The sequence below is a fragment of the Colletotrichum godetiae genome (genome assembly GCF_030913485.1).
Source record: "Colletotrichum godetiae strain CBS 193.32 chromosome Unknown BDP55scaffold_2, whole genome shotgun sequence".
Taxonomy (NCBI): Eukaryota; Fungi; Ascomycota; class Sordariomycetes; order Glomerellales; family Glomerellaceae; genus Colletotrichum; species Colletotrichum godetiae.
Window position 1 is genome coordinate 1,182,090 of NW_026851250.1, and position 10,792 is coordinate 1,192,881.

The 10,792-nt window shown below is 53.1% G+C and overlaps 1 protein-coding gene across 1 annotated transcript; it reads left to right on the forward strand.

Moving 5' to 3' along the window:
• The first annotated feature begins 7,284 nt into the window (after positions 1-7,284).
• On the forward strand, positions 7,285-8,549 carry BDP55DRAFT_643273 (uncharacterized protein). Its single transcript, XM_060573498.1, has one exon. It carries the CDS (start codon positions 7,610-7,612, stop codon positions 7,892-7,894), a length of 285 nt encoding a protein of 94 aa, XP_060436283.1. The 5' UTR covers positions 7,285-7,609; the 3' UTR covers positions 7,895-8,549.
• Positions 8,550-10,792: the final 2,243 nt, after the last annotated feature.

Genomic DNA, 10,792 nt, shown 5'->3' on the forward strand with positions numbered 1-10,792 from the left:
ATCACCAGATGGAACCAGGTTGTCAACGGCCCAGAGTCTATTTTCAGTCTGCTTGAACTACAAGCTGATAGATTCTTTACACGGGTGAACACGGAGACAATGTGTCAGAGAAGGATACAAGGAACTGCGGATGGTCACCGTGGTCGACTGCACACGCGTGGCACGAAACACGCAACTCCGGAGCGCCGCACCGGGACCTGCTTGCTGCAGTTGAGAAGGAACAACAACTATGTTGTCGTTTGCGCAAGCTGTACCCTTCCAAATCGTCAGCCTAATGGCGTTCTCTTCACCCCGTCAGATCAGGGGCATCGAACGGCAGGAACAAGGTTGGCAGGCAATGCGAGGCAGGGGACGGCTTCCAACCCCCGTTGCCCGAGGCCGGGGGGTTGAAGGAGGACAAGATCGCCCAGACAACGGGCAGGAGAGTAACTCAATGGATTGAGATCCTGGAAGGTGTGTGATACACTTTACAGACATTGTTGCCCAAAGGAGCGAGAATGTAACGAGAAAGACGCTTACTAGCATTATAGACTGGTCAACTCGGGCACGACATCTCAAACATGACCGACTGCGCGCTTGCGAACATCTAGACCACAGTCTTCGTGCTGTAATGTCCGGACGGCAAAGATTGATTTCCAGCATCAAGGCCCTGGTCAGTATTGGATATCGGACAACGACAGTGACCGAAGTCCACACTAGAAAATATGGTATTCAATCTAGCAACTCGGCTCAACTTCAGACTATACTGTCTACTCGAATCTGTATCAAAGAGGTTCTAGAACCACAAGACTGTTATGACTAGAGAACACCGTTCTACTAGAAACAATCACTCCAAGAATGGAAACTCTACTGAAGGATTCGGAGTTGGTCTCCTCCTACCTGGTCCTATAATCACCGGACGCCGTCGTCCGGTCCTGCAAGAGCAAGCAAAAGGAGTGCCGCGCGCATAACGTCCGTCCGGGGACAGCGCTATTCCTACCCTGGACGTCCCGTCGTCGATATTGCGGCTCCTTGGCCATGCCCCAGACCTGACGATCAGCACGTTACCGAGCCGCGAAAGGCTTAGCTTTGTCGACTGGGTTCTGGAGGCACAACGACTTGTCAAGCTTGCTTGTGTTCTTTTCTTTTTGACACAGACAATTTTATTTCCGGACATCATGGGTGTCATAGTCCGTTGAGTCTATCTTTTCTGATAGCTGTCAACCTAAACCATGGCCAACCATAACTCTTGGTAAACGTCCCAGGATAGACTTGAAGTCGACATCCATCAGAGACAATCACTCCCAAATAATCCAGACTGGCAAACAAGGAATGACAGACGGGAGTGCGGGATAAACGGACGAACTTCCCGCTGTGCATGAACGACTTATACCAAAACCGTGGGGCTCTCGCCCGACGATGCAACAGTGAGATGCTTCCCATCTTGAATATCCCGCAACTAATGTGTCCGTATTCCACAGTCTATCCGGACGTTAATACATTGGACAAACTGAACAAAAAGAGACAGATTTTGGGAACTTTGGTGGCGTTCGTTCGAAGCTCTGCTCCCCCTCCGTCCGAAGCGCAACGACCCTTAGTTGGGGGTCCGAAGTTGTCAACTCCGTTCGGATTGTCCGTGGGACACTACCGACCGCGAGACAAGGAATAACTCGGACAGTTCCAAAAAAGAACCTATCCCTTGATCTGCAAAGCATCTTTCTTTCAACTTTGAAAAGAAATTGCCCAATCAATCTGTGCTGCAGGTACCGTACCGAAATTCAACCTCTCAATCTTCGTCTGGCTGAGTGGTGGGACTTCGACTCCCTCTCACCCTCTGAAGGACGTCGTTTCCCGCCGCTCCAATATTTCGGTGTTCTCGGGCAACTCCAAAGGAGCCTCGCACCCGGCGCCCCGGCTGGGAGAAGGAGGACCATTGGGCATGGGAACCCACCTCATCGGCATCGGTCGGTCGGTCCTCTTCGGTCGGTTTCCTCGGCGACCCTAGCAACGCGCACTTGCATCATCGCCCGATGGAGGAAGGCGGATGAGGGACGGGAGGCGGCAAGAGGCACTGCGCTCTTTTCGCTTCAGCCTTGCAGAAGACGAAAGATCCAAAAGGCTCGACAGACACTCTGCTCTCGGACGGGGTCCCTTTACCGACACGATGGGCTTTGACAAGAGACGGAAGACCAGCTGACAGCGGCGGGATGGTGGGAACAGACCTCAGCTTCTGCCAAGTCAAGGCAAGGTCATCAAGATACCTGGGACCTGTTCCTGGCCTGGCGTTATCTCCCATCCTCCAGGCTGCCCTCGTCGAAAGGATGCTAAGCCCTGAGCTGACATTCCCATCCATCACGATGGCCTATCACCAGAACAGACTCGTAGGGCTGGGCTTAGGAATTGGAAGCTGACGTGGGCACCTTCCAAGGGTTTGAACTGGGGTGACACGACACCACAACTTCCAAAGATCCCAAAATCCCAATAGCTTCGAACCAACTGGAACCTCACACAAGCGTAGCCGCCCGCGCCCGCCCGCCATCCCGCATATCCTTGGTACGACCGTTACTCAAAGATTGTGGCGCTCTCGTCATCCACCCACACCCACACACACGCAACACCATATGCCGGCCTCGGTCGAGCGAGAGAATGCGTCTCTGCAGAACGCCGTGCATCGCCCTCTGCACATCTGCACCTGTGCGGATATGGGGTTTTAGTCCAAAGAAACGAAACGAAACCCCTCCCCATCCCTTCGCGATCTCGGGAACAAAAATCTATTTGCAATCACGCTTTTCCCCCCCTCGCGACGCGAACGGATGACGAGCTGACAAGCGAGGCAAGGCGAGGTACGGCGCGGCACGGTACAAGGTAAGGCAAGGTAAGGCATCTTGGGACCTTTCTGCCCATGTAAGACACGAGACGAGTCAATTACATCAACCTACATTTGGGTTCCCAATGGGCGACGAGAGAGAGAGGGGGAACAAGCGGCGGGAAGGACACGCCTTACGACCTGCTGAAAGCTCCATGCTTGTCAGACGAAATGGCCCATCCCTTAACGGGCTTCACATTGACTTGCCCGCATCCGCATATGCAACCTTTCGAGATGATACGAGGATTGTAGGCAATCTAGGGTTGGGGGGTCCTGTTTCTTGCTAAGACCGATGAGGTGGAAAGACGCGATCAATAAATTCAGCAAATGTTGGATGCCTACGCGTGCAGGACCCAAAAGAGATCTTTGGTATTCAGGAACTTCAGTGGTCAAGGATCATTGAAATCCAGGCCCTTCTCAGGATCTAGAGAAGAGGCAACGAAGTGGCAAGATGTCAGATTCTCTCCGATTGCGGTAATATTGAGTCTTTAAGCAGACAAGAGGAATCACGGCTGAGTCTGAATCCCCATCCATGTAGAATCCTTTTTACTCCAAACCCACAAGCGAAACCCACAATGTCATTGCTATTTCCACTTTCCAAAGTCCCAATATCCATATCCAATTTCTTCACGATGGATTGGGAAAGAAAAAAAAAAGACGTTAACATGTCTGCCCGCAACTAGTATACTTTCCCACCCACCAGCCCTAGCTGTCGTCATTGCTTATTCTGCATGACCGACCGAGGTGGTCAGCTTTCGAGACATGGTGCCCTGTTGGGCTGCGTGGGCTGCAAGCCTGTAAAGCCCCACGGCGGGTGCATTCCCCAAATCTCAGTCATCTCTCGTCAGGTCTTGGAACCTCAGAAGTCCTCATCGACAAGCGAACGAGTAGGAGGGTCTTCCGCTGCGCCCCAAGCACGCAGGTCTCGGAAAATGCAAAGGGTGCGCGGGCGATCCCAGAAGGAATCCCGGTAATGCGGGCCTCGGTATTAGAGCCCCGGTTTGGGGGAGATGCTAAGATGCGGATCCATTTGTTTGGTTTACGTGTTTCTCTGGGCGCCTTTTTCTCTCTCTTTTCGTACCAAGTACCCAATCGTTGTAGATGTTCCTCACAACCCTGGCAGAGGAGCAGCGGAGAAGGCACAATAAGTTGTTAATGTGCGACACCTTCGTAAGACCTCGGTCGTGTCGGCCGGCCGGCCGGCTGGCCGGCCATAACTTCGTTTTTGGGTTGTGTCACAACCATAGAGAGTTGTCACACAATCAAAAGACAACCTGTCACCAAGCTGTCTCCAATTCAACGGAAACATTGACAGGAGTCAAGTTGGCAGAAGAAATGGCGTCAGACTTCTCCTTGACACTACCAAAATAGGCAACCCCCCTTCAAGTTTCCATTGCCACACCGTATCATGTGGTGTCGCTGATGGCAGCATTGTCAATCTCTTGGGATGACAGGCCCCGTCTCTCTAGACTCTACCGTGTCGAGGCGTGTCTGCCTTGTCCCGCGGGGGCACTTGGCACCACGCGCGCTCGCAAGGAGAAGTCAAAAACGGGCAGACAATCGCGCTTGTCGACAGTCTCTCCAGGGTCCCAACCCTGACGGGTTTTGCGAGCCGAGTACGCGCGCCGACGTTTGACATGACCCACGTAATGAGCGGATTATCGTGATCGATCAGAAAAAAAGCCAATTACTTCTAACTTTGACCCTTTTGCAATGCTCACCAATCCTCAACTCCCTTGGCGGTGCTTGGTCGATTCATATGCCGTCCATCTCTAGCCTCGATATAAGTTAAGTGCTTGCAGAATTGCTCGAAATCCGTCGTTTGAAGTCGTCCACGCTACTGCGGATGTCTGCACGCTCGGCCCAGAACACATCTTCTTCCCTCTCGCTCGTGGACTGAGGCTCTTGATGGATTCTTTTTGATAAACTGTGTTATCCGTCACTGCGGGTCTGGAACAAGTCCACTGTGGATGGCATGGACGTCAACTTTTGGACGTGCAGAACGAGCGCTGGCAACGACAAGACGACGTTATCAGTGAGGTCGCCGACTCATGCATCCAACGACTTCCCTTCCTGCGATGCTCTGCGATGTAGCACGCACCATCAGGATACCGTAGCGTATTCGGACGTACAATCCTCGCAAAGACAGGGCAGACACAGCAGAATGCCAGGCGTTGGCGGCCTGGTAGCAGGGATAGATCCGTGTTGTTTCGTTTCAGCTGAAGTCCTTGCCTGGTAGCATCTGATCAGTGCCCACCCTCGTGTCTTTCAGAGTATTCCCCTGCTAGGAAGGTCAAGCACAGAACACAGCCATCAACGGCGTCCAAAGTGTTTCGACGTCTCTTGCAATTGCCCTATACGGCCTGCGATTGTGTCGTGATCGTAACTGGAGACAAGTGGCGGCTGTCACAACTGTCTGCTGCCCTGCCAACAACTTGATGGTGTACAGCTGTCTTGTCTAGGAAGTCATTTGACAGAAAGGGAAACACCCGTCTGAGCGGCTCGTAGAATAAACGATCCATTTCCTCTTTGGGATACTAGACCACGAAAAGGGCTTGGTGATAGCGACTCGGGTCGCCTGAAGCAAAGCCGTGGAGCCCGGGAAACTCGGTTCAGTGGACTGCAAGGCGCTTTTGCTAGGCACAAGTGGGTTAAAAGTAGGCTCGAGCAACTGACCAAGTCGATTAGCTTAGGTTGATCGTAACCTGACACGCCGGCGAGGAGACTGAGGGTGATTAGTGGGTCAGATTATTTGTAGAAAGAAGGAATTATGTGGCTGGAAAATGTCGAGAAGTGTGGCTCTGCGCCCAATGACGATTTGACGGCATATCAACGGTCGCAATAATTTCGGCGGCATAGGTGCCAATTGAAGAAGCCACCGGTCTTACGGGAGTCAAGATCGGCGCCGGGCTGATGTTGGGCGTCAGGATGGCCAAGTTCCCGCCGATGGTTTGTGGAAAGGTGAAGCCGTTGTGCCGAGTCCACCGGATACATGGTCCAGCTCCACGTCAGCTGATTGGATGTTGTTGTCTCGTGAGGACGAAGATGGAAAATGTAACTCGGCAGCCGGATCAACAACCTGCAGGACGGGCAAGCCACGTTTGAAGGAGCAGCGGAACGAGATGCGACGAAATATTACGATGCTGCAAGAACCGCAAGCCCAGTACCGTAAGGCGGGATTGGTGACGGTAGTGGCTGGCAATGGTCAAATGGGGCTTCGCAGTCTCGGGCACGAAGAAGACTGCGAACATGAAGGGCAATGAAACGCATCCCAAGAGCGCGAGAGGGCGGGTAAGGACATCATCGGATCTTCGTTATCTGAGAAAACGGGGCTGCCGATTCCTCATCGAGATGCATGCAGCGATGGGCACACATCAGAGCGGCCACGTCGGATACGGGAGAGTCCCCGTGAAATGGACGAGATGACGGCAGTTGAGTTGAGATCATTGGGAACCACATATGCCCGCAGCACTGTTCAGATTGCATGGTTTTGAAAAACGGGAATGGCGGCTTCGTACTTCGTATTGTGCAATCCTAGGTGACGCTGAAACGGTGTCTGACAGAGAGCCAAAGTTTCCGTCTCTATCGCACGTCGAGAGCTCGCATCGCATCAGGCCGAAAATAGGAAACAAGAGTTGGTAGCAGCTTGCCTATCGAGTCGTCTTTCAGGCGTAGGAAGGTCACCGAGAGTGAACAGTGCAATCAGGTAGGTTGGCAAGGAACGGCCGACTCATGAGCGGCTCAATCGCCGCTTGTGTCCCTGTCAAGCGAGCCTAGGGAGGCTGACGGAAGACTCGTTGCCAGGGTTGACCTAGGCCTTCAGGCCTCGCAAAATGCTGGCAATACGAAAATGCCGAGTCACCGTTTCGACCGTCAGTCTGCTGTTCTGAAGGTGGTCCCTGGTTCCTCATTTCATTAGACGACCGTCTGAGCGGTGGTAGACTCTCGCGTCATGGTGCAAGCGCTTCTCTTGGAACAGCGCGAAGAAGAAGGTGAGGCAGCCGTCGTGAGCCCGTGAGCTGCTTGGGCTGTGGAGCGAGATGGTCGGAGAATAACTCCTCCCCCAGGAAGATGCTTGTGAGGTGCTCCATGATTCGCCCGCTCGGTCCAAGGCGGGGGACACGTAGCTTGTCAAGAGGCGCCGAGACCGACATGGAAGAACCTTGCCTGCAGGTGTGCAGTGGTAGGGCGACCAACGACCCTGGTAACCCCAATCGTGTTCCCCCTGGGCGGATCAGTGGATACGGCATCCATCTTCGCGTGCGGTGGGTGGACTATGGATCGTGGTGGGTAGTGATACGGATGGTTGATGCCAGGATAGGGGTCCAGTCGGAATGGAATTCGGTCTCGAATCAATCGTTTGTCGTTCGCAAATAACTCGGGAACGATGGAAACGAGGACAAAAAGACTTTTGTCTGACCAACACAAGCTTGAGCTGGCAAAGACCCAAAGTCGGGAATTATTCCACATTGCTCTCATAGTAGCCACATGCGCCAGTAGGTACTTCTAGCCGCATAGCAGCCGGGAGCGAGATAGGAGCGCGCTAGTAAGGACAGAAATATCCAATCCCATCGCGAGGAGCTTATTTTTAGTGGTTGGTGTCGGCGGATAACTGTCGCCGCTTTCTTTACTTGCTCGTCGAAGTTTTGCGTCCGACCTGGCATTTCTTATTCCTGGAGTGGTGACATGTAGACTTTGGCTAGACTCTCGACTTTGGAATTACTCAGAGTTGAACCAAATTTGAAGACGTCAATAGGCTGATTTATGCTCTCTTGCGAGTTGCTTTTAGGATGCCGTTGGCCTGTGCTGCGACATTGGATCTCTCTTGTCTGGGCCATTGGCTGCAGATGGCAAAGCAACTTTGCAGCGTCTAATGATTATTGTTATTATTCCATATTCGGGTGCAGAAACATGACTCTCGTTGATTTGATGCGCACAGCCAGTGCTGGTCTGTGGAGATGTTTCTCGAAGCCGCTGCCGTCGACGTGGCGTCTGTGGACTCGAGCTGCGCTAACAAGATATTTGAGTACCTATGGAACCACGAGGTAACGCCATTGAGAATGCTTTGTCCTACCTGCCGCCAAGCGAGCGGCCGTAGGAAGCCACGATCAAAGGATTGAAGCTCGGTTGCCTGGCAGGGAGTTGAGCCTCTGGAAGGATCTTTGGAGATACAGAGACGAAATAGAAACAACCGAGTAAGACTGGCTACTGTCAGGTTGAAAATGTAAGTGGACACGACTCAAGACAAGATGGTAAGGCGTGCCGCGTGTCGTGTGTGGAGGGGCCGGGGGGAGGTCCTAGATCTGATCTGACTGTGTGGGTTGATACACCCTACGCCTGCATTGAAATATCGATAGGTAGGAGCAATCCTGAAGGGCCACGAAGGTTTTGTGCATAATGTGCAGCTCGTGGCTCTAGTCTGACCCTGGCTTCCTCCTCCTAGCTCGTAATAATGGCTTTCTTGTTGTCTGGGGTGGGTTCTGATCTGTGTTTCTTGCACCTCTCTTTCCGAGACAAGGTGAGCTGGAGGAAGCTTGGCTAGCTGTCGTGATGGTGTCGAGCATGGGTCAGATCGCTACAGAGTCCAGATAAGCCCTGGATAAGCAAGGAGGAGGCTGAGTGAGGAGATACGGTAATGCATAGGTCTGATACATTACTGGCGGATGGTTTGTTGTTGTTGTTATTGGGTGAAGTCGTCGTTGTGGTTGATCATAATTCCCACAAACTGTGCACGGGTCTCCCCTTCCTGGGTTCTCTCCAATTAAGAGCCCCACTTCAGCCGATGTGTATTATGTCAGCTCATGGCTGAGTAAGTTGCAAATGCACAAGGGGACCCCTTTCCTCTCTATTCTCGGTACGTACTCCTCGCCCACTTCGAGGGGAACTTGGCTCGATACGTACCCTGGGAAGCACGACAGATCAGGACGGCCCGGCTTTCGGGAGTGGGGGGGGGGGGGGTACGTACTGCTGGAACCTCCTCCTCCTTCAACTTCCCACACCCATTGCTCTGTGTATGCTCTCCATTTTCAACTCCATTTCCCTTCTCCAATCCCTCTCACCAATCCCCCTCGCCCACCCACCATCTCTGTCGACTTCATCTCATCTCACACCCTTCGGCGCGGCCGTAACGACACACACCATCTCCCTCATTTCCCCCATCCCCCTTGCTTATCCTTCTTCGCCGTGGACCTTTCCCTGCCTTAGGTGCGACCCTAGCGTTTCCTCCCGTTCTCATGGGTTGTCCCGTCTCCCGTACTATCTGCACCACAAATGAAGGATCGTCGTCAACCCGCAGGGTGATCGTTCACCGTTGATACTATCACCGAACCTTGCAGCATTAGCGCAGCCATCGTCGCCCGAAATCGATTTGTTTCCCTGGCGCAAATACGGCCCCTCTTGCCTCTAGTACCTATTCTGTTGTGTCTATCAACCTTCAACTTCTATTCTTCACCAAGTTCACGTCGAATTACGATGTGCAACGCTTGTCATCAATGACAGCGACATCTGCTTAACCACTTGGTCCATATCGACGCCTGTTTCTCGCTTCTCGGCCAGTCATCACACGTTTGATGCTTTTTCTTGCATACAGATCTGTTGGCTATCGATTCTGACAGCTTCATAACCTTGTCGTGGCTTTTCTCCGACAATATCGTGTCCAAGCACATTGGCTTACGTATCTATCGCCGCACCAAGATTCCCGCGCGGCTTGGTCTTCTCACCTTGAGACCGGCACCATACTGCAATCTTGCTTGGCTGCACTCTTTGCCGCTGATGCTGCTGCCGCTGCAATGCTTGACCAAGAGTCTGATGCTGGACTCTGCGCCAGCGTCTGCGCCAGCGTCTGATACTGCCTTTGCGCAGCCTCAGAAGCAGCATGATGCGGCTACGCAGCGCAGACCACCCCTCGGCTTCAACGGCGGCAGGACCAGGTATTGACAAAACCCCCCTTTGTTTAGTGCTGTCAAATGTCCATTTTAGGAAACAGCGGCGCCATTCCCGCGGGTGGAACTGTGGTAAGGTAAGGCAGGCCACCCCACCCACACACACATACACACACATACACGGTGGATGGGATTGAGGGAGACACACAGGCTCAGCCCAGCCTCCCACACGAACCGTGACGACATGTCTCCCGCTTTTTTTGCCTTTGCCTGGGATCCAATTGTCATGCCAGTTGGCACAGGCCTGTCGAGTGTCGAGGCAGAAACAGATGGCACGCGCCAATGGCCACTCAGTCTTGGTCGATCTGCTCCGTGCCTTGAAACCCGGCAACCCGCAGCATTCAGAGATATCCCGGCCAACCTACTCTTTCAGAAATCCATGCCTCGGCCGGGTCTGGCCAGCAGCGTTCAAGTCGACCGTGGTTGGTATGGCTCTCTCACAGCGGCTACTTCAAGGTCTTCCCTAGCAAATCCGTTGGATATCATGGCCCATGTGTCGATGACTCTCTGTAGACATTTCTTGGCTTCCTTTAACCTTGCTTTTCGTACTCGTTCGGTCGGCAAAGATCATCTCTCCACCCATCCACACGCTTCAGTTAACCTTCTCTGACATTGTCTCTCATCTTCATCTCTTGTCTCGTTCTCTTTCGCTTTCTCTAACCAGCCTGAGAACGTTCATGCTTACTCGGTTGTTGTCATCTTCTCTTCCTCTCTCTCTCGACTCTTGTTACTCGTTGTCTGTCATTCTGTCTAGTCCATCCACAACTGGGTTTACTCGCAAGGTATCCCACCTCCCCGACTACTCCTTCGGGATCATCCCATTTCTTGTCTGTGCCCTGGCGTTTCTGTTTGATCACCCACCCCCTCCCACTCCCACTCTCACGAATTTGTACGCCGTATCCTCACCCGCTCGCCGAACGCTCCCTCCCCTCCATCAAGCCCCCCCATGGCCGTCCTTTCTCTCTCCCCGTCGCCGCCGCCACGGCGCCGCGGCCCCTGTCAAACA

Bases quoted from the DNA above. Each gene is read 5' to 3' on its own strand.
- BDP55DRAFT_643273 (XM_060573498.1), top strand. From the start codon at position 7,610: ATGCTCTCTTGCGAGTTGCTTTTAGGATGCCGTTGGCCTGTGCTGCGA.